This window comes from Leptonychotes weddellii, chromosome 5 (assembly GCF_054177405.1).
Source record: "Leptonychotes weddellii isolate Sample4059 chromosome 5, ASM5417740v2, whole genome shotgun sequence".
Classification (NCBI taxonomy): Eukaryota; Metazoa; Chordata; class Mammalia; order Carnivora; family Phocidae; genus Leptonychotes; species Leptonychotes weddellii.
The window spans coordinates 102942024-102966724 of NC_138373.1; the positions used below are offsets into that span (position 1 = coordinate 102942024).

The 24701-nt window shown below is 43.1% G+C and overlaps 1 protein-coding gene across 1 annotated transcript; it reads left to right on the top strand.

Annotated features, from left to right (window-relative positions):
* Window positions 1-6: 6 nt before the first annotated feature.
* Window positions 7-8110, top strand: TMT1A (thiol methyltransferase 1A). Its single transcript, XM_081821651.1, has 2 exons — window positions 7-125; window positions 6311-8110. Exons 1-2 carry the CDS (start codon window positions 15-17, stop codon window positions 6545-6547), a joined length of 348 nt encoding a protein of 115 aa, XP_081677777.1. The 5' UTR covers window positions 7-14; the 3' UTR covers window positions 6548-8110.
* The last annotated feature ends 16591 nt before the right edge of the window (window positions 8111-24701 follow it).

The following is a 24701-nucleotide window of genomic DNA, read 5'->3' on the forward strand; positions in this document are numbered from 1 at the left end:
CTGCGGGGGAGAACATGCCTCAGGTGGCCGATGGCTCCATGGACGTGGTGGTCTGCACCCTGGTGCTGTGCTCCGTGGAGAGCCAGGAGCGCATCCTCCAGGAGGTGCGCAGAGTGCTGAGGCCGGTGAGTGAGGGGTTGTGAGGAGGGCGAGTTAGTGGTAACCACTGTCACCAAGGGCAGTTCTGTCAATTTCAGGTGTCTCAAACATTCAAACATAAAAAGTAAAACTACTAGAGAAGGCACTGTTGAATTTTTAAAAATCTTAGAGTCAGAAAGAAGCTATAATGGGGCGCCTGGGTGGCTCAGTCGTTAAGCGTCTGCCTTTGGCTCAGGTCACGATCCTAGGGTCCTGGGATCGAGCCCCACATCAGGCTCCCTGTTCTGTGGGAAGCCTGCTTCTCCCTCTCCCACTCCCCCTGCTTGTGTTCCCTCTCTCGCTGGGTCTCTGTCAAATAAATAAAATCTTAAAAAAAAAAAAAAGCTATAAAGGGAAAGACTGATTCTGAATACATAAAATTTAAAAACTTCCACAGAGAATAAAAAAAAGTACTATAAACAAAGTACCAAAACATAGTAGTATTTGCCAGGGATGATAGACAAAAAGATTAATTTCTTTCATTTTAAAAGACATTACAAATCAAAAGAGATCAATAGGATTTTTTAAAAATAAGAAAAACACAAGAGAAAAATAGGCAAAGAGCAAGAACAGAAATATAAATAAAGATAACCAATTACGGGGGCACCTGGGTGGCTCAGTGGGTTAAGGGTGGGACTCTTGATTTCTGTTGGGGTCCTAATCTCAGGGTAGTGGGATCAAGCCCTGCCTCGGGCTGGAGCTGGGTATGGAGCCTGCTTGGGATTCTCTCCCTCCCTCTCTCTCTGCCCCTCCCCCACTTCCTCCCTCCCCCCTCTTAAAAAAAAAGGCAATTATATGATGAAAATGCTCAACCTTACACACAAAGAAACTAAAGCAAGATACCATTTTTACCTATTATACTGTCAGAGGCTTTTAAGGTCAGTATGGTATTGGGATTTGTTTGGGAGGCAGGATACCCCCATTAACATTGGAGGAAGTGCCCTCTTTGGAGGGTAATTTGATAATATTCAAAACTTAAAGTGCACATAGTCTTTTATCCAGTAGTAATTTATCCTATAGCTATACTGCACAAATATGCAAAAACTTGTCTATATGCAAAGACTTTCATTGGAGTATTTGTAATAGCATAAATTGGAATTATCCTAAATGTCCATCAATAGGAGGCTGTTCAGGATGCCTGGGTGGCTCAGTCGGTTAAGCCTCTGCCTTCGGCTCAGGTCATGATCCCAGGGTCCTGGGATCGAGTCCTACATCGGGCTCCCTGCTCAGCAAGGAGCCTGCTTTTCCCTCTGCCTGCAGCTCCCCCTGCTTGTGCTTGCGTGCTCTCTCTCTCTGACAAATAAAATCTTAAAAAAAAAAAAAAAGGCTGTTCAAGTAAATTGTTTGTCACATAGTATAAAAGAATTTTGTGCATCTGTTAAAAAGAACAAGGAAGGGGGGCGCCTGGGTGGCTCAGTCGTTAAGCGTCTGCCTTCGGCTCAGGTCATGATCCCAGGGTCCTGGGATCGAGCCCCGCATCGGGCTCCCTGCTCGGCGGGAAGCCTGCTTCTCTCTCCCACTCCCTCTTGCTTGTGTTCCCTCGTTCGCTGTGCCTCTCTCTGTCAAATAAATAAAATCTTAAAAAAAAAAAAAAAAAGAACAAGGAAGAGTTATCTATGTTAATATGAAAAAATTCCCAAGAGATAATGTTAAATGAAAAAAAGCAATCAAAGCATAGACTATTATGTAGAGTATAAGCCCACTGTGCAAGGGCTTACACACACACATATGTACATATACATATGTGTATATGTTAATGGGAATGATAGACAAGAAACTTTTTTAAACATTTTTATTTATTTGTCAGAGAGACAGCACAAGCAGAGGGAACAGCAGAGGGAGAGGGAGAAGCAGGCTCCTCACTCAGCAAGGAGCCTGATTTGGGGCTCAATCCTAGGACCCTGGGATCATGACCTGAGCTGAAGGCAGACGCTCAATGACTGAGCCACCTAGGCATCCAAAGAAACTTTTTTTTTTTTTTTTTAAGATTTATCCACCTATTTTTGGGAGCGAGCACACGGGGGAGGGGCAGAGGGAGAGAGAGAATCTCAAGCGGACTCCATGCTGAGCATGGAGCTGGACATGGGGCTGGATCCCACGAACTTGAGATCATGACCTGAGATGAAATCAAGAGTCAGATGCTTAACCAACTGAGCCACCTAGGTGTCCTGAAATGTTCTGATTCTTATATCCAAATGCTGGGTTCTTGTGTCCTAAGACTGGGCAGTAAATGGGCAAGGCTAATAAGTGTTTTGCTTACAGCGCTACCCCTACAAAGCAAGTAATGATTACCTGCATTTTCTAGCACTCTTAATGAGATCGCATTCTTGGTAGTCTTCCTTAGCTCCCGTGAAGCACCCACTCTCTGCTAAATATAACCAGGAGCTTTATTACAGTGTCATTTAACCCTCACAATAGTCCTTTATAGCAGATACTGTCTTCATGGTGTGTTAAGGAAACAGAGGTTAAGAAACTTACCCAAAGTTACATAGATAGTAGGTCTGACTTTCTTTAATGCAAATATTCTTTTTTTTTTTTTAAGATTTTATTTATTTAGGGGTGCCTGGGTGGCTCAGTCGTTAAACATCTGCCTTTGGCTCAGGTCATGGTCCCAGGGTCCCGGGATTGAGCCCCACATCGGGCTCCCTGCTCCGCGGGAAGCCTGCTTCTCCCTCTCCCACTCCCACTCCCCCTGCTTGTGTTCCCTCTCTCGCTGTGTCTCTCTCTGTGTCAAATAAATAAATAAAATCTTTATAAAAAAAAGATTTTATTTATTTATTCATTAGAGACAGAGAGAGAGAGAGAGAGGCAGAGGCAGAAGGAAAAGCAGGCTCCCTGCTCAGTGGGGACTCGATCCCAGAACCTTGGGATCATGACCTGAGCTGAAGGCAGACGCTTAACCTTCTGAGCCACCCAGGCATCCCTAATGCAAATATTCTTACGGCTGCATCACAGAGCTTGTCATTAGGGCCTTTTTATCTCTCTGACTACAACATTTCTACCACTTTTGCTGGCTGTTCTTCCTCTGCCCATCTCTAAATACTGGAGTTTCTTTTTTGGCTCTCATTTCACTTAAATACAGCCCCAAGACAATCTCATGGACCTCCCCCCCGCCCCCACCAAAGTTTTCAACTACCATGCATAAACGGATATTTTCCAAATCTAAATATCTAGCCCAGATCTTTCTCTAACCCTAAACCTACATCTCCATCTCTGTATTCAACAGTCACCTAAACGGGTGACAGGCTTCTCTAGCTTAACCTGTGTTACCCCAAGGGCAACATCGGCCTCCCCAAGCCTGGGCCTCCTCCTGTTCTCATCTATGGAAATTTTTTTTTTAACCCACTCAGGAAATTACAGGTTTTCCATTCCCAAACACAGGTCTTATACCTAACCATAGAACTGGGGAAACTGCCACCTCTCAGCTCTCTGGCTGGGATAGGCAAGACTAGAGTAGCCGGAGGAGGCTAAGAAGAGTGTGACCATCACCATGGGCTTTGGAGGGGATTTGGAGGTCCCTTTCCTCTACTCCCCACAGAGGTAGAAGGGGAGAAGACTTCCAAAGTCCTTCTGATAATGTATAACCTCTACTGTGTCTACACTTCACCCACATTTATAGGACTGCCCTAGATGAAAGCAGTGGTTGCTAATTCCTACAGGATAGTGATTAACACATCACATCCACTGAATAAAATCCCTAATGACACAGTGGTACCATGACTTCAGTAATGCTTTTAGATGCTTCAGTATTTTAATTCATCATAGCATTTACATCCTTGTGACAATGGTACAAAAGTGTAAGACATGATTGTTTCGTCTCAGGCAGTGCTGGGTGTGGATTCAGACTCTCCCACAGGTTTGCAAAGCAGAGCCCAAGAACAATGTTCAGATGAGGTTAAAAAAAAAAAAAAAGTTTTTAAAAAGAAGAAGTTAAAAAAAATTGTAATTAAAAGGCAAACAACGGGGCACCTGGGTGGCTCAGTCGTTAAGCATCTGCCTTCGGTTCAGATCATGATCCCAGGGTCCTGGGATTGAGCCCCGCATCGGGCTCCCTGCTCAGGTGGGAGTCTGCTTCTCCCTCTCCCACTCCCCTGCTTGTGTTCCCTCTCTCGCTGTGTCTCTCTGTCAAATAAGTAAATAAAATCTTTAAAAAAAAAAAAAAAAAAGGCAAACAACTTGGGTGCCTGCCTGGCTCAGTCAGTAGAGCATGTGACTTTTTTTTTTTTTTTTAAGAGTTTATTTACTTATTTGAGAGAGAGAGAGAGCAAGCACTAGCAGAGGAGGGGCAAGGGAGAAGCAGACTCCCTGCTGAGCAGGGAGCCCAACATGGGGCTCGATCCCAGAACCCCGGGATCATGACTTGAGCCGAAGGCAGACATTTAACAGACTGAGCCACCCAGGCATCCTGAGCATGTGACCTTTGATCTCAAGGTTGTGAGTTCAAGCCCCATGTTGGATGTAGAGATTCCTTAAAAATAAAATCTTAAAAAAAAAAAAAAGGTAAACAACAAACTGGGGGGAAACATTTGTAGTATACTAAATGCTCTCACTAAGCAGTAAGAAAAACCCAACACCCAATTAGAAAACTGATAAAGGACATCAACAGACAAAGCAGAAGAGAAGTCCAAATCACTAATAAGGCTTAGCAAAAAATGTTATATATATTAAGAAATTAAAGATATGCATATTATTGAAAATGAAATACCATTTCACCCATCAAATGGCAGGATACAGAGGCAAAAGGATTGATGAGAGTCTTTTGGAAATGGGCACTCACACCATTGCTGGTATGAATGTAAACTTGCAGTGACTCTTCCAAATGGCAATTGGACAACCTGTACCAACAGCTTTAAGAAGGCACAGACTTGGTGCCTGGGTGCTCAGTCGGTTAAGCATCTGCCTTTGGCTCAGGTCATGATCCCAGGGTCCTGGGATCCAGCCCTGCCCGTCTTGTTGGGCTCCCTGCTCAGTGGGGAGTCTGCTTCTCCCTCTGACCCTCCCCCGTCTCGTGCTCTCTCTCAAATAAAAATCTTTAAAAAATAAGAAATAAATAAAATCTTTAAGAAGGCACAGACTTTTGACTCAGTAGTTCCACTTTTTTTTTTTTTTTTTTAGATTTTATTTATTTATTTGACAGAGGAGACACAGCGAGAGAGGGAACACAAGCAGGGGGAGGGGGAGTGGGAGAAGCGGGCTTCCCACCGAGCAGGGAGCCCGATGCGGGGCTCGATCCCAGGACCCTGGGATCATGACCTGAGCCAAAGGCAGACGCTTAACAACTGAGCCACCCAGGCGCCCCTCAGCAGTTCCACTTTTTAGCAAGTTATTTATTTGGAAATAATTAGAGATGGGCACAAAGATGTATGGATAAGGATATTCACTGTAATAGTATTTATAATAATGAAAAATTGGAAATAACTTCAATGAGAATGAATAAGAGATGACACCTTCAGTGGTGTGAAATATTATGTAAAGAGCTTTTAAATGTTTTAGAACAATATTCGAATACATAAATAAAATAAAGCAGATTATATAACAGAAGGTACATTCTAGTCCTAGTTTTAGGGAAAAGATACATATTCATATGATGTACACACAAAATCTTAACAGTAGTTATCTTGAGATGATAGAATAGTGCTTGTTTTTCTGTTTAAACTTTTCTACATTTCCTAAGGTCAACATATGGGCGAGGCAGTATTACCAGCCTCTGGAGCTAGACCGTCCAGGGTCAAACCAAACCTGATCTGACATTTAATAGGCTGTGTGACCTTGGGCAAGTTGCTCATTTTCTGTGTGACTCATTCTCCTCATCTGTAAAAATAGGAATAATACTTACCAAATAAGTTTATCATAAGGATTAAGCAAGTTGATAGATGATAGGCATTAAGGATAGTACCTTGCATTCAGGAACTGCTGCAAGTTTTAACTATCATGACATACTACTTTTATGATCAGAAAATAGTGCTAAGTGCATTAGATTGGCAGCTGTGGATAAAATTTGACAGAAGGTGAGACTATTGGCCAAAACGACGTATTAGTAAGTGCTGATTTATCCAGGCCTTCTCATGAAGTTAGCCTTTAGGGCCACTGAAATTGAAGCTTCAATCATCTTCTAAACCTGTTCTTCCAAAACTAAAATCCTGGTTTTTGTTTTTGTTTTTTTCTTTCTCAGGGAGGGGCTTTCTACTTCCTGGAGCATGTAGCAGCAGAGAGCTCAACTTGGAATCACTTCTGGCAACAAATCCTGCATCCTTCCTGGTACCTGCTGTTTGACAGATGCCACCTGACCAGAGAGAGCTGGAAGGCGCTGGAGCAGGCAGCCTTCTCCGAGCTCAAGCTGCAGCACTTCCAGGCGCCGCTGTCCTGGAAGCTGATTCGCCCCCACATCTGTGGCTACGCTGTGAAGTAGCCCCAGTGGGGAGTAGAGAGCTGAACGGCTCATGGCTTCAGGCTACACTTTTACACTTAAAATACTAATTGGAAGAAAGGAAATGTTTTGTTTTTTTTTTAAAGTGAAGTTGCATTTCATCCTTAAGAATTTATGTTACAACTTCTTTAGCCATTTTCTGTTGTCTCCCAGAGGATCAAAACCAAACCAAAGCAAAACAGGGTTCTCCCTTAAAAGGAAATGCTGGGGGGCACCTGGGAGGCTCAGTTGGTTAAGCGACTGCCTTCAGCTCAGATCATGATTCCAGGGTCCTGGGATCAAGCCCCACATCGGGCTCCTTGCTCAGCGGGGAGCCTGCTTCTCCCTCTCCCTCTATCTGCTACTCCACCTGCTTATACTCTCTCTGTCAAATAAATAAATAAAAATTCTTTAAAAAAAAAAAAAAAAGGAAATGCTGGGCTTTCATAATTGAAGTTTACCGTTATCCCCAAACTTCAGTTTATGCGATAACTTCAAAATCCTTCCAATTTATATTGTTACCTGGCAGATTTTCCTTTCACCCCCTCTTTGAGAGCTTGGTGCTAAGAGGCAGTGAAATCACTCAAAAGAGGACTTGAAAAGGGAAAGTGACAAGATCTTAATGCTTCACAAACTGAGCCAAGAAATACCAACTAGTTGAAAACCCAAATCTAAATAGCCCAGCTCTTTTTGAAAGAGAAATCTGAATCTATCTGTTGTTCCTAGTAACGGGGCTGGTTTTCAAAATTAATGGACTAGGAAGCCACAGCTAGCTCTGCCCAGCGTTGTTTTTATTCCACCGACGTTTGCGTTCCTGCATTCCAGTCTTCAATTCTTAAGATGAAGAGTGTACTTGACACCTTAGTATAACCAGAAAAATGGCTAAGGCACTTAAGTTTCTTGAATACATTTTCCTTATTACATAGCAGATACTTTGCTGCATGTCTTAAACTGTAGGTAAGGAAAAAGCCCACTGTAATTAGGAAAACCTTGGATAAAATTAGGTACGCTTTCTAAGAGCCCCTAAAACCTAGGCAGTCTGAGAGTCTGTAAAGAAGTAGACATGTATTTGGGTGATTATTCTGACCAAATTTCCACTCCTGTCCCAGGATGATTTCTTTGTTCCTTGCCACCATGGAAACCTCTGAAAATCATAAGTGCTTTGAAAACAAGTGTTAGGTTGGTCAGTCAGAGGGATTAAGAATAGCATTTTCAGGGGCGCCTGGGTGGCTCAGTTGGTTAAGCGTCTGCCTTCAGCTCAGGTGGTGATCCCTGGGTCCTGGGATTGAGCCCCACGTTGGGTTCCCTGCTCAGTGGGGAATCTGCTTCTCCATCTCCCTCTGTCCTTCCACCCCGCTCATTCTCTCTCTCTCTCAAATAAATAAATAAAATCTTAAAAAAAAAAAAAAAAAAAGAATAGCATTTTTGGCAATAGTTTGTGTGTATGTTAATAAATTTAGTATATTCTCTGTAAAGTATAATGACTTTACAAAGGGACTATTTTAAATATGAAATCAATCAAATTCACATAGATTTTAGGAATGGAAATAAAAGGTTTATATCTTTGCTGGCTTGGCTTCATTTTTTTAATGTCTCTGGGAAGGGAAAATTAAGCTATTTGAATATACAGATTTTTCCTTCTACTTCCAGGTAACTATAAACACAGCTAATGGATTTTAGAGAAAGCAATTTTGGAAGGATCAGAGTGAGCCTTGAAAAGTTCAAGTCCAGGGATGCCTGGGTGGCTCAGTCAGTTAAGCGTCTGCCTTTGGCTCAGGTCATGATCCCAGGGTCCTGGGCTTGAGTCCCACATTGGGCTTCTTGCTCAGCGGGAGCCTGCTTCTCCCCCTGCCTGCCACACCGTCTGCTTGTGCTTGCTCTCTCTCGTGCACACACACTCTCTCTCTCTCTCTCTCTGACAAATAAAAAAAAAAAGAAAAGTTCAAGTCCAAAGACCCCCACTTTGTAAAATCCACAGAGTAGAAAGAAAGGACGCTTACTATTCTAACTCTCTTAAACATGAAGATAGTTATTGTTATGGTGAGGTTGGAATGCTCAGCTAAGGCCTCCTGAGCTCTACAACAGGAATCTCCTCCCTCTACAGTCTCCCCAAAGTAGGACCCTCCTTCACCACCCACCTCACTATTGGTTAGGTTAGTCTAGTGACTGAGAAATACGAAAAAACACGGGCTGACATGCTGAAACGTTACCAGCACGCCGGAAGATACATAATGCCAAAGTGCAAAGTACTAGCCACATTCTTATCAATTCCTTCTTGTCTACGTGGCGTGGCAAATTTATCCTCACATTCTGCACAAAACTAAGACACGGAGAAATAAATAAATGGAGTTTCTTACACTCCACAAGTTACTGAGCAGGTCTTAGAAGCCCCGATTCCCAAAACTACAAACCCTGTTTTGACAGCATCACTGCCGTGTTACCTCCTCACTGCTTTTCCTCCACAGGCCAGAAGACACACAGTTACGGTCATTCCAACAGCCTGTGGAAGTGACCTAAGCCCATGCAAAATGGAAACAGAAACAGGCAAAACATGTCCAGCGTGCTGGTTAGGATTTCTTTGATTCCAAGTGGCACAACCCTCAACCAAAAAAAAGGCTTCAGTAGAAAAAGGACTTTAATGACTCAAGTTAGTGGAAAGACAGGGAGAGAAGGCCTCAGGCACAGCGTGAGCAGGGCTCAGCTGATATTCTCAGATGTCACATCTGCCCTTCTGTCCGCCCTAGCAGGTAGGAAGTCTGTGGAAGTAGGGCCAATCTTCATGCTTTCAGAGGTCAAGACCAGTTGAAGAGATCAAGTCTATTTTTGCAAAAACTCCAACCAAAGTTCTGGATTGAGTCTCAGTTGGCTCATACTGGAAGCACTAAGTCACAAGCCCATGCCCGAACCAATTACCATGTTTAGATCAGATGAATTATGCTGCCTGGCTCAAGTACAGGTCACAGTGCCTTATTCCTGGGGCTGAGCACACCCAGACCACATGCACTGAGCCAAGGAGGGTTGTATATCCTCCAAATGAAAATGGGGCCTGTGGACGCCTGGGTGGCTCAGTTGGTTAAGTGACTGCCTTCGGCTCTGGTCATGATCCTGGCTTCCGGGGATCGAGTTCCCCTCCAGTCTGCTTCTCCCTCTCCTGCTCCCCCCTCTTGTGCTCTCTCTCTCTCTCAAATAAATAAATAAAATCTTTTTTTTTTAAAGATTTTATTTATTTGAGAGAGAGAGAATGAGAGACAGAGAGCACGAGAGGGAAGAGGGTCAGAAAGAGAAGCAGACCCCCCGCCGAGCAGGGAGCCCGACGCGGGGGGAGCCCGACGCGGGACTCGATCCCGGGTCTCCAGGATCATGACCTGAGCCGAAGGCAGTCACCAAACCAACTGAGCTACCCAGGCGCCCCATAAATAAAACCTTTAAAGAAAAGAAAATGGGGCCTGTGACCGGGGAAAGCAGGAATGGATGCTGAGAAGGCACACCACAAATGCTCCTTAGAAGCACATCGCTGCATTTTGATCAGCTTGCTTTCCTGTGGTAGATCACATAGTACCACGCAGGCTTCTCAGTAGGATAGTTGTATAATAAAAGAAAAAATGACACTGGCTTTGGCATCAAAGTGACCTAAGTCAAGTCCCGGCTGCGTCATTTGTGTACTATGTGACCTTGGGCAAGTTATTTCTCTAGTGTCACCTTCCTCATCTGTCAATGAGGAGAATATCCACCTAAAGGGTTATTGTGAGGAATTAATGAAGTGAAGTGCTTGGTACTTAATAAAAGTTGAACTTCATTCAAGAAATAGTTACTGAGTACTCTGTGTGGTGCTCAGCTTAGAGCCCTGAATCAGCTAGACTTGTTCCTTGCTATCAGGGAGCCCACAGCTGGGATCTGACCCAGTCGGGGAGGAGGATCACAGGCTTCCTTGAGGAAGTGACATCCAAACATCCAACCTGAATTCCAGAGAATATTAGTATTGGGGCATAGGAGAACAGCTTGTACCATAGACAAATAAAAGGAGGAAAAACAATCTGTTCCAGGAACTGAAGGCAGGTAGGGCCAGGCCCCAGAGCCCGAGGGGAGGACTGGGGACAACTACTATTTACATCAGCTTCTTCCTTATGTTGTTAAGCCCCTGGATCCATGAGCGAGGTACTTAATTTTAATGGCTAACAAAACAAAACACCATTGAAATTGCTTATGTTTCTATTATAAAACATTCTGTTCCTAAATTTTCTAATATTGTAATTGTTTCTTCTGAATTCCTACATACTTCAGACTTGAATAGCAAGTGAAGCAAACATTGTGTAATAGTTCTTTTTTACTCTTGACCCTTAACAGAAGACTTTCCCTTTGGTATTGCTTTAGAAAACCCAGAACTTAACACAACTGAAATTCAATTCTTCTTAATCTATTAAGGCAATTGAGAGTGGCATGAATCGCAGTCGCCTAATGTCAACAAAAGCAAAAAAGAAACCTGTTCAGTAAGCATCACTTTAATGATTTCAATACCTAAAACCAAAAGCATTCGGGCTACATTAAAGAATAATCAGGGCGCCTGGGTGGCTCAGTTGGTTGGGCGACTGCCTTCGGCTCAGGTCATGATCCTGGAGTCCCTGGATCGAGTCCCGCATCGGGCTCCCTGCTCGGCAGGGAGTCTGCTTCTCCCTCTGACCCTCCCCCCTCTCATGTGCTCTCTCTCTCAAATAAATAAATAAAATCTTTAAAAAAAAAAAAAGAATAATCAGAATTCCCTGACCCATGGAACCACCAGATTCAAGAACAGAGGTCATGTTAATTGAGGGCACAGGAAATGAACAGAGTGGCCAATGTTCCCAATTTCCAGTTAACAAACATAAAACAAAAAGAACATAGTAATTTGCCAACCAAGAAAGGTATTATTTTATTCCTAAAGGAAAGTATTTGGGAACCTGTAAAGAATTACATAGAAACAAGGAAAATTGTCATTCAGAATTTACCACTCTAAAAGTAAAAATCTCTCATGTCCAACAGCTTTAATTCAGGCTGTGTCCTTCTCAATCTTTTTTTTTTTTAAGATTTTATTTATTTATTTGACAGAGAGAGAGACAGCGAGAGAGGGAACACAGCAGGGGGAGTGGGAGAGGGAGAAGCAGGCTTCCCGTGGAGCAGGGAGCCCGATGCGGGGCTCGATCCCAGGACCCTGGGATCATGACCTGAGCTGAAGGCAGCCGCTTAACTGACTGAGCCACCCAGGTGCCTATCTGTTATTTTATCACATATAAAGCAACAATATCAGCTTCACAAGAACAAAGGATTTAGGATGTTGAATATTGGGTGTGTCCAAGTTCAATGTCCATCTTACCCACTTTTTTTTTTTTTAAGATTTTAGTTATTTATTTGTCAGAGAGAAAGCACAGCAGGGGGAGCAGCAGGCAGAGTGAGAGGGAGAAGCAGGCTCGCTGAGCAGGAAGCCCGATGTGGGGCTCGATCCCAGGACCCTGGGATCATGACCTGAGCCGAAGGCAGATGCTTAACAACTGAGTGACCCAAGCGCCCCTCCTTCTCAATCTTTAAAATGTGTCTGACACTGATGTCAACCTCTTCCTTGGAATGACCCTTCTATTCCATGACTCTAATAGCTAACAATAGAAATGTCTATTTATTACATGCCTTCTTTATGCCAGGCACCAACGTTTTACACAATTACTATTTTTTAAAGATTTTATTTTTTTGAGGGAGAGCAGAGCGAGAGAGAGCATGAGTAAGTGAAAGAGAGAGCACGAGCAGGGGGGAGGAGGCAGAGGGAGAGGGAGAAGCAGACACCCTGCTGAGCAGGGAACCTGATGTGGGGCTCAATTCCAGGACCCTGAGATCATGACCCGAGCGGAAGGCAGACACTTAACCTACTGAGCCACCCAGCTCCCCTAAACAATTATTTCATATAGTACTCATAACTCTACAAGGCAGGTAAATTACCTACAACTGACAAAGGAGAAAGCAGACCAGTGATGTTCTATCACTTGCCCAAAGCCGCATGGTGAGTGGTCACACCAGTATGCCTACATAGCTTACATGATTCCAAAGCCCAGGCCTCCCCACAATGTTACAGAGCTTCTTGAGGTCTTCTCGAACCCAAGAGCCTGTGGTGAATGGTCCCCCAAGACTCATTCAGTCTGTGTTCAATCCCTTGAGCCTTGCTTATACTCCTAGGTTGTGAGCCATCACCTATTTGAAAAAGATTCTTAAACCTCACACTTTTGCCATTCCTCTGATATTGAGAATTGAACATGTCAAAAACAAAATTCACTGGGTCCTTCCCTAAATAAGCAACACTTTCCAATTTCTTCAACACCTATAATTATTTTCCAAGGACCAGATAAAGAGATGCCCTTCTAGAAAGCATTTGCTGGCTGTTTCAAGAAGCTTCCTCCTAGAGAAATCTCTTCACATTCACTAATACCCACAGGTGTGATTTCACACCACCAATCTCTTCTTCCTTTCTTCTACATGCCAGACACAGTGCTTACCAGATATCAGGTGCTCCAAAAGTATTTACCGATTAATTCCTCATCAAGTCCTGCCTCTTCTACACACCTCTCAGATGGTCCCTTCTACTGCATTTCCACAGCTGCCATCTTAGTCTGAGAACTAAGCCCTGAATGACCACACACATAGACTGAGTGTGGACAGCTGGAATGACAAACCATTTACCTCTGAACTTGCTAGGAATTGCAGGATTCAGGGATATGGCAGAAAAGTAGCTCTAAGGTGAGAGGAAGATACTACATCTGGATACGGTAGTCAAAAACCATGCCTTTTGCAATGGACTCAACCTTCTTTGCCTTCCTTCACCCAATTCGCCCCACTAACCTATGATGGAAAAACAGAAGCTCAGCAAATAACTTTCCTGGGGCACAAAGAAGCGGTTTCCTTGGAAGGCATGAATGTCTGATCCAAGTCACAATCTCTCATGCTAGAAAATGCTTCAAATGGGTCTCCAGACCTTTACCACCCATCTTCATGCCCATAATTTCCAGAACACTTTTGCATTCCTGCAACTCAAAATTATAAAGGAAGCTCCTCAGCAAGAAGTTGACTTGAGGTTTCTCAGCTCTGCATTTAGGAGTATCTGTCCACAGACATATCTCACCACTTCTCCTAGCTTTGTAGGCCGATGGGAAAAGCATGGGGTTTGGGGTCAGAACATTTGAATCCAAATCTCATTACTGCATCTGACTAATATTTTGTCCACTTAGTATAAGAAGATACCACCACCTACATCTCCTAGGATTCTTGTGAAGATGAAGGACATAAATGCAAAAGGTGCTTTGTAAACTATCAAATTGCTGGTCACGTGTGCTGGGGTTTCTTCACATGGTCCCTTACTTGGGTCAGGGCCCAGCCTCCGTAAACATTTCTGAGAAGAACAGAATGGAGTTTATCTTTCTATATAGGAAAAGATATTTTACTTCTATAAATGTGGTCCTGGAATTCCAACCAACTGGATTATTAGATACCATAATGTTTTCTGGAGACTCAGTACACTTTTTACGATTTTATTTATTTATTTGAGAGAGAGAGCTCGAGCACATTTGTGAGTACAAGCAGGGGGTCGGGGGGAGTGGGCAGAGGCAGAGAGAAAATCTTAAGCAAACTTCCTGCTGAGTGCAGGGCCTGACTCAGGGCTCACTCAGGGCTTGATCCCATGACCCTGAGGTCATGCCCTGAGCCAAAACCAAGAGTTGGACACCTAACCAACTGTGCCACCCAGAAGCCCCTCTGGAGACTTGGTACACCTTTTTTTTTTTAAAGATTTTATTTATTTATTCATGAGAGACAGAGAGAGAGAGAGGCAGAGGGAGAAGCAGACTCCCAAGGAGCAGAGAGCCCGACGCGGGACTCGATCCCAGGACCCTGGGATCATGACCTGAGCCGAAGGCAGACGCTTAACCATCTGAGCCACCCAGGCGCCCGACTTGGTACACTTTTAAAGAAATCTCCCATTAAAAAAAACTTGGCATTGGGGGCTCCTGGGTGGCTCAGTCGGTTGGGCGTCTGCCTTCGGCTCAGGTCGTGATCTCAGGGTCCTGGGATTGAGCCCCACATCGGGCTCTCTGCAACCTGCTTCTCCCTCTCCCTCTCCCTCTGCCTGCTTGCGCACATGCGTCTGTCAAATAAATAAAATCTTTAAAAATTTTTTCAAAAAATAACTTGGCAAAGCTCTAATTTCTGCATCTGACAATAAAAAGTTTGGCACCTACATGAGATGCTGCAAAGAACTTCTATACAGAGTGCTAAAGATACAGACATCATTCCCCAAATCCCTTTAATCTTGGCTCACACTTTATCCGTCAGGCTAAGCAGGCAGTATTAGGACCATGAAAGCGGCAGCGCTCAGTTCAAGTTCTATCTCACCTCTCAGGTTATGGGAACAGATCATTTACTCTGATCCCAGAGGAAGAGTTTCTTTTCAATTTTATTGTCCACCAAAGCTTAGGAACAAAGAAATCTAAAAACTTTTTTTTTTAAAGCAAAAGCTGCAGTATTAAAATATGTAATATTTATTTATAAATATAAATGTTGCCATATATCAAATTGCTTACCAATCCATGCAACCTCATCTGCCCAAATGTTGAAAATGGGAGAAAACACTGGAAAAAGTGGACACAACTAATAAATCATTAACCTGTCAGCCCGCATTTTTGCTCTTGTGCTTTTATTTTCTTCCCTTCATATTCTGGGAAGGAGGCCTTCTGGGACCCCGAGTAAAATTTTATGAAGAAACATTTGCCTTTTGCTCACACAGCCAGGGCACATCCATACCTGGATGACAGATATGTCTGAAAGTGTGAGGATTAGGGAAAAATGGTGCCACCTGGTATCAATTCTTAATTTTTATAGGGTCCTAGGAAACTTCTTGAGAATCTGATGAAAGGTCTACATCCTCTCCCTGGAAAAATGCTCCTACAAATAAACCTACCATTTCTAGAGGAAAACAGACATGCCAAGTGCCTGAGTATACGGTCATCATTTCCAAATTGCCACATATGAAAATTAAAACTCTGAAATCCTATTCTTGAAATAGCTTTTAGCTTTTTACCTCCCCCATTAAATCTATTCTTCAGCTTAGAGACCTATAATGCTGCCACCCTGCCTTGGGCTGTCTCTGGCTGCCAGCCAGCATGGCATCCCTTTTCTAACCAGGCTGGACAAAAGCCAGCAGGCAAAAATCAGTCCATCCTCATGCTCCTACTCACGCCTCCTTTTCCTATTGCCATACAAACCTGCCAATTTCTGACTGCAGGGTCTCCTTTACCCCTAATCTGCTGCTGCTGCTTTTTTTTTTTTTTTTTTTATCTTAGTAAATGGCAAAACTATTTTTGTCCCTCTCACTCAAGCTGGAAACCAGGACATCATCCTGGCTTTCTCTCTTCCTCGCCTCCCACAGCCAGTCAGACACTGTCCCTTCCTTTCTTCCCCCAACACAGCTGCTCACATCCCTCCTTACTTGGATTAACTGGCCTCAGCCTGACCCCTCCGATCTGTCCTCTGGGCTGCGCCCCGGAACCGAAATTTAAAAATCACTTCCTGCCTCAAATCCTTTGGTGGCTTCTCACGGTTTTCAGATGAAACCTCAAAATCCTTAGCCTAAAATGCAAGGCTCTTGTGATCTGGCCGCACTGGCCATGTAGCTCACCTCCTCAAGGCACTCCCATCCCCGGCTCTACACACCGCGCTGTCTGGGCTGACTGTCTGCCCGCTGCCTTGAATACTCCTACCGTCTCCTCTCTTCATCTCAAATGTACTAGTTCTCTATAACATCTCGTAGGTCACTTTCTCCAAAAAGAACTTCCTTTTCTCTCCAGTTTGATTTTCAGGCCCTTCAGCCAAGCCCAGGCCTCCTCCTCAAACCTCCATGATGTGCTGCCATGTGGTGCTACTCATCTGTCTCCCCAGCCTGACTCGAAGCTTCTTGGGGACAGGGCACTGGTCTTAACTCAGCTTTGTATCCGCAGCACTCACTATCTGGAAAACGCACCAACGATCCCAGCCATTTGCCACCTCTTTGGCTGTTGTCAGGAGACAGTATGAAGCCTGAGTTAGACTTTTTAGGGCTGCTCAGAAATCTCGTCATTTACCCTCAGCTGCCACAGAGGTCAAACCTCAGCTACCCTCATTTCCACACTTCTCTCAGCAGATGACTTCACTACTCACTTCACAGAGGAAAAACAAAAAGAGAGCCATTGAGTGGGTCTGGAAATGTAAGAACCTCGCAGATGCCCTCTCCTGACCAGACCTGCAAGGCCAGCCCTAGCCTTTTGATTCACCTCTTTCAGGTCTTTTTTCTAACAAGTCATACTCCTTTTGCATCTTCACTCTTCCCTTGTGTTCAAATATCCTAAAATCCACACACCTTCCTCCAGTAAAAACAAAACACCAAAAAGCAAAAACAAAAACAATAAAACAGGGGCGCCTGGGTGGCTCAGTTGGTTAAGCAACTGCCTTCAGCTCAGGTCATGATCCTGGAGTTCCGGGATCGAGTCCCACATCGGGCTCCCTGCTCAGCAGGGGGTCTGCTTCTCCCTCTGACCCTTCCCCTCTCATGCTCTCTGTCTCCCATTCTCTCAGATAAATAAATAAAATCTTTAAAAAAAAAAAAAAAACAATAAAACAAAAAACTTAGCTTTGCTTTCCCCTGAAATTACTATGCTCTTTTCCTCCCTTCACTGTCAAATCTTAAAAATATCAAATCCAGTTTTGTTTTGTTTTTTCCCTACTTTCCACTCACTCCTCAATCCATTATCATTGGGTTTCCAGCCCTATCTGAAACTGTTCTCCACAAAGTCATTACTGCTTTCCAAATACAAAGGCTTCGTCCTCTGGATGAGCTCTGTAATATCCAATTCTGGCTTCCCTTCTTGAGATCTTCCTCCTTTCTCTTGTGAGTCTTCTTGACTCTCTGGCTGCTCCATCTCAAGCTCCTTTGCTACCCTCTACTTCCCCAGGATTCCAGCTTTAGTCCTCTCCATTCCTACAGATTTCCCTTTGTGGAGTTCAACAGAGCTGTCATGTCCAATTCCCCATCACCACCCTCTCCTGGCCTTTGGGGCAGACTGGCTGAATAGAATGCCAGGTACATGTCAGCCATAATAGTTTTCTATTGCTGCCATAACGAATTACCACAAACTTAGTGGTTTAAAACAATACAAATGTATTATTATCTTACAGTTCTGGAGGACAAAAGTCCAAAATGGGTCTCACTGGGCTAAAATCAAGGTGTTGGCCGGGTTGCTTTTTCTGGAGATCCTAGGGAGAATCTGTTCTCTTGCCTTCTCTAGCTTCTAGAGGCCACACTGGTTCCTTGGCACATGGTCCCTTCCTCCATCTTCAAATCTCTCTCTGAAACTGACTTCCCAGTTTCACTTATAAGGGCCCTTGTGATTACACTGGCTTCACCCAGATAATCCAGAATAACCTCCCATCCCCAGGTCAGCTGGATAGCAACCTTCATTCCATCTGCAAACTTAATTTCCCTTTGCCATGTAACATAACACATCCAACAGGTTGTGGGGATTAGGATGTGGACATATCTGGGAGTGGGGAAGAGGAAGCATTATTCTGTCTACCATCTCAGCTAGACTGGACAAGAAAGAAAAGTATGTAAATGATAGCAGGAACTTGAATGAGGTGCCAGATTGGACTAACATAGAGCCAAGGTGAGAACAGTATGGAATGGCAAAATAGTTGTGGGAAGAATTGAATGAGGGATACAAAGGGACAAACTGCTGTACACTCTAGGTTTCAAGAAGAAAATTAGGCTGCATTTTATAGGACAATTCATGTTTGTCCCTGACAAATCTCCCCATGCTAAAATGATCATTTCTATTTCTGGAGCCTTCCCATATTAATCCCTTAACTTGGAATCCTTTGATGAGTCTGAGGATATCTTCCAACCGTCCCCAAAATTCTTCAGGAACCTTAAAATTATGAAACCTAACAAATAATTTTTAATATGCAAAAATGGCCTTAAACATTTGAAAATATGTTTGAGCTCACTCACAATACATGAAATGCTAATTAAAACTACTGTTAGATACCATTTCTCATATAATCGGATCTGCAAAGACTTCAAAAAGTCTGACAACACATTCAGGTGAGCAGGCCATGGAGAGACAGACATTTCCATATATTGCTGATGGGAAGGCAAACTTGTACAACTCTTGTGGAATTTGGCAATATCTAACAAAAGTATACCTGCATTTACCTTTTGGCTCAGCAATCCTAACTCTAGAAATTCATCCTGAAGATACATTTCCAACAACACGAAAATATAGATGCACAAGATAATTCATTATAGCATTGCTGGTACATAGGAGTACTACATACCTGCAAAGCAGGATGACACAGAGCTCTATGAAGTGATAAGGTGTGATTTCAAGGAGATATTGTCAAGTAAACAAGAGCTATGTTAGATAAAACTATCTATAGTGTGGTACCTTCTCCATTAAAAAAGAAAGGTAAGTAAGAAAATACATATGTACATATTTATTTTTGCAAAAAGAAACTTCAGAAGAATAAACCAGACACTAGGGAGATTGGTTACTATATATAGTGGGTGGGTGGGAAGAGAGTAGAAATAAAGGGGAGAGAGAAGTGATACATTTTTTAATGTAACCTTTTAGTTTTGATTTTTGGAACCATATTAATGTCTTACATAAAATATACAAAAGAATGTCTTATGTAAAATAAAATGAAAAATGAGGGGGACCCTAAGATGGAAAAATAAAAAACATCTAATTGTATTCCAAATGAAGACTAACCACATTGATGCAGGAGAAAAAAAAAAAAATCAACCCAAATAGACTTTTTTCCAAGTAACTTTTTAAAAAAAATAACAACTTTATTAACATATAATTCACATATCATAAAATTTAAAGTATACAATTAAGTGGGGTTTTAAAAGATTTTTAAATTTATTTGAGAGAGAGAGAGCATGAGCAGTGGGAGGGCAGAGGGAGAGAATCCTCAAGCAGACCCCCTGCTGAGTGCAGAACCCAACGCAGGGCTCGATCCCAGGACTCTGAGATCATGACCTGAGCTGAAGGCAGACGCTTAACCAACTGAGCCACCCAGGCACCCCTAGTGGTTTTTATTATATTCAGAGTTGTGCAACCATCATCACAATCTATTTATTTTATTTTTAAAGCTTTTATTTATTTGACAGAGAGAGAGAAAGAGAGCACAAGCAGGGGGAGCGGCAGGCAGAGGGAGAGGGAGAAGCAGGCTCCCTGCCGAGCAGGGAGCCCGATGCGGGACTCGATCCCAGGACCCCAGGATCATGACCTGAGCCAGAGGCAGACACTTAGCTGACTGAGCCACCCAGGTGCCCCCATTACAATCTATTTAAAATTATTTTCATTAACCCCTGCAAAGACTCTGTGATCATGAGCTGACACTCCCTTCCCCCCCCCCCCCACTGTCTCAGAGCTGTAGGCAACCACTAATCTATTTTCTTTCTCTATAGATTTGCCTATTCTGGACATTTCATATAAATGGATTCACACATTATATGGTCTTCTGTGACAGTCTTCTTTCACTTAGCATGTTTTCAAGATTCATCTATCATTTAGCACATATCAGTACTTCATTTCTTTTTATGCCCAAATAATATTCCATTGTATGGCTATATCACATTTTATTTCTCCGTCAAATGGTGGATATTTGGGTTGTTTCCATTTATTGGCTATTGAGAATAATGATGCTATGGATATCTGCACACAGTTTTTGTATAGAAATATGTTTTCATTCCAAGTGATTTTTGAAGATAGTATTTTGACTATTTTCCCTCTGACAAAAAAGAACTATAAAAAATCTTTAATGGGCTTGTTTTTCACAGAAGTATGGGTCAGAAATTCTGAAATGAACTTTTGTGTACTCTAGAATTAAGCAAATAAGTAAATATCCTGAAGATAGTGGGAGCCAGGTCTCTCAGAGAGAAAGGAATCACAAATATGAAAAGGGGAAGACTAGAATGAACCTTGTGGAATTGGGTTGAACTTGGAGATGTTACTACCCACTCATGATTTTAATATAGATAGATACACAGGAATAGAAATAGACATAGATATAAATCCTAATTCTGTCTGCTGAGAGGGCCTAGAAATAATGACACTCCAGTAACAATGAACACCTCTAATGCCCAGAACTTGGTTTCTAAATACCATTCTCCACTAAAATGAATCAGGGCTCCATAAAAAAATGGCTGATTTCAGGGCTGGGGCAGAAAAAGTACAAGTTCAGCCTGGAACATCTTGTTATGCCAGAATATAAAGAAGAATGTTTGAAGAAAGATGGGGTCATGTCAATAGGACATAGAAGCCAGCTTAAAGGGGCTACCACTAGCCAAATCTGGGACAATTTGACTATCAAAATAAATAATGATAGCAATGGATTATAAGCCACTGAAACAGAAATTCATGAGTCCAAAATGATATAAATGAATAATTATATAGGAAAGAAGAAAAAAAAATAAATGTGGGGGAGGGAGGAGCCCCTGGGTGCTCGATCAGTTAAGCATCTCTTTTTTTTTTTTAAGATTTTTATTTATTTATTTGACAGAGAGAGACACAGCGAGAGAGGGAACACAAGCAGGGGGAGCAGGAGAGGGAGAAGCAGGCTTCCCACTGAGCAGGGAGCTCGATGCGGGGCTCAATCCCAGAACCCTGGGATCATGACCTAAGCCAAAGGCAGATGCTTAACAACTGAGTCACCCAGGCGCCCCAGCATCCGACTCTTGATTTCAGCTCAGATCATGATTTCAGGGTTGTGGGATTGAGCTCAGTGGGGAGTCTGCTTGGGATTCTCTCTCCCCCTCTGCTCCCCACCCCCTCAGCATGTGCACACATGCATGTGCTCTCTCTAATAAATAAATCTTTTTTAAAAATTAAAAAAAACAAAATAGGAAAGAAGGGGAAGCAATTCTTTATATTAGAATGCCAACTGAAAACTATAAACTATAAAAAGAATGATAGATTTAGAAAATGACCATCTGGCAAACATAATATTAATTGATTCAGGCAAGGATCATCAATGGATGCTGAAATTAATGGGTAAAAGTCTGATAAATAACAGTATATTTATATAATACTAAAGTTTCTCCTCACAAAATACTTATTTAGTACAAAGGGAAAAAATGGTAACTTGACAGCAGAGAAATTGGCAGACACCACCTTAATCCAAGTGATAAAATTGTGGTGTGCCAGAGTCAACTCACACCAACTCAGGAGTGGCACATCCCTTCCCAATTTTGTGTTTAGTGATGACATAACAGTAGCCTGAAATTGGCCACTGTGGGAGTATTTACACCATGTAAATTGGCAAATATTACAAATCAGGGCTTTTTTTCCCTCTGGGTAACCAGTTGTTAAGACACTTAGCGGAATAATAGGGGATCAAAATTACTACCACCAGACAGACTAACTTATGTGCCTCTGATATCGCACACCAAGGACACGGGATCACTTTTGTGGCATTCTGCCAAAAATCTATAACTTCAACCTAACGATGAGAAAGTATCCGAAAAAACTAAATTGAGAAACATCCTACAAAATAACTGGCCTGCATTAGCAAAATATCGGGGTCATGAGACAAAAGAAGATTGTGAGGTTGAGCTTTATATGTCAACTTGACTGGGCTAAGGGATGCCTGGTAAAACGTTATTTCTGGGTGTGTCTGTGGGGTGTTTCCAGCAGAGATTAGCACTTGAATTGGTAGACTGAATAAAGATCACCCTCACCAATGCAGCTGAGCATCATCAAATCAACTGAGGGCCTGAACAGAACAAAAAGGCAGAGGAAGGGTGAATTTGCTCCCTGCCTAAGCTGGGACATCCATCTTCTGACCTCAGACGTCAATGCTCCTGGTTCTCAGGCCTTCAGACTTGGACAGGGACTTACACCATTGCCAGCTTGCAGATGGCAGATCATGAGACTTCTCAGGCCCCACAATCATGAGCCAATTCCTACAATAAATCTCCTCATCTATATGTATATATACATGAATATACGCATATGGAGATATGCAAGCTCATACATATATACGTGTGTGTATATATGTATGTGTGTTTATATGTATGCATATATATCTCCTATTGGTTCTGTTTGTCTAGAGAATCTTGACTAATACAACGACTAAGGAAATGTTCCAAGTTAGAGGAGAAGAGAGAGACTTGACAACCAAACGCAGTATGCATTCCTGATCGAATCTTAGACTAGGAAAAAAATTGTCATTAAGGTCATCATTGGGAACTAATCTGGTGAAATACGAATAAAACCTTTCGATTATAGTATTACAGCATACTAATATTCCGATTTTGACCATGGTACTATGCCTACAGAAGTTTTAGGGGTTAGGGCGCCTCAGTATGCAACTTGCTCTCAGATGGTTCTCAGGAAGAAAGAGAAATTTTTCTTGAGAAAAAATGATAAAGCAAATGTGGCTAAATGTTAGCAAAAGGGAATCTGGGTGCCGGACATGCAATTCTGTGCAGTATTCTGGGAATTTCTCTGCAAATTTGAAATTATTTAAAATATTAGCGTTATAAGGAAAAAACCGTGAACGCTACCTGGTCTTCTGCGCTCATCTTTGTGGCTGCGGTTAGAAAGAGGCGGTGAGTCAGGACGTCCCCGAGGCCTCAAGCGCCGGAAGGCTGCGGGGTACAACAGAAGCGAAAGCAGCGTCCACCACCAACCCGCCCCGGGAGCCACATGACTCCCCACATGCTCCCCGCACAGGCGCAGGGCAGCGGCTCACTCAGCACCTTCCTGCGCCCGCCCACCTGCCCGGCCCTCCGATTGGCCGCGGGCCTAGTGACATCACGTCCTTCGCAGCTGGGCGCTCGTGCAGCTCGAGGCTCTGCAATGGTTGCAGGCGTGAGGGCCTCGCCTCCAGGTGACCCCGGACAAGCCCGTGGCACCTGGACCCAGGATCCGGGCCGCAGTGGGTGCCCCTCTAGCAAGTGCATATTCTTTAAAGACAAGAATCTTGGCCTCAGACAGCTAAAAATGCCTGCTGCCACCCAAGTCCAGTGTTGTACAGTGGGCCCACTTTCCTCTTGATTTGGGGTCCTGGAATCAGGTAGTGGGACTCACAGCCATAAAGGGAAGTAGGGAGCTCCCTGTGAAGGCAAAGTAAAAGTAAGAGCATCTTCTTCAAAGCCTTAATGTTTCCTTAATGTCTTTGAAAACCTAGTGTTTGTGGTCCAGGTGCTGTTACTTGTGAGTTTCCAAGCAGGGGATGTGGAAACCTTGGCCAATAGCAGATGGCCACGCCCCCCCGGGCGTTTGGGGAGGGTTGTTTCTGGGCTTTCCCATTGTCAATTAGTAGGAAATTGCACATAAATGTGTCCCGGCCTTACAAACCCTCTTCTGATCTACAGCTTCCTGCTGAAGGAACACCAGGAGACAGACAGCAGGTGGTGGGGTACGCCACAGGTATGGTGCTTCTGCCACTTACCAGGTTACATTTTCTGATGAAAGCTGATTCATAGGATGAAGCCACCGTATTAGGTGAAAATGGTGGGTTGCATGGATAACGGACTGAGGTGCTTGCTAAACTGTGGTGACTGTGATTATAGTTGCTCTTGCGAGTTTCCTCATTCCTGTGTAGACAAGGAAGATTATTTCCATTGTCTAGCATAGCACCTGTCACGTGGTGGGTGCTCGGTAAATATCTCAATGACTCTATAACGCCCTGCACATTCTGAAGAATTGCAGTGATCATTCTCCCATCCCTGTAAATTTGGAGGTAATTTTGCCTATGTTGGCACTGCCATCATTCTTTAAAATGATATTTTGTAAAATTATTCTCTTACTGTTTGTGGAAGAAGTTCTGAGGTTCCCAATGACCTCAAATGCTTAGCAGTGAAAGGAGACTGAAAAACCCAATTATGATGTCTTTACTCGGTATTCATGGAATCTGATTATCATCACCTCTCTTTACTTTTACCCTTTACCCCAAACAAAACGAAAGGATTCCATAATGAAAAGGGTGAAGGAAACATGACTTTATTTCAGTTGGGCAGACAGGCAGATCAAGCAAATTGAAGACAGATGAACACATGATCAACAATATATTGGGAGAGGATAAATGGATTTTTAATGATTTGCAGCAA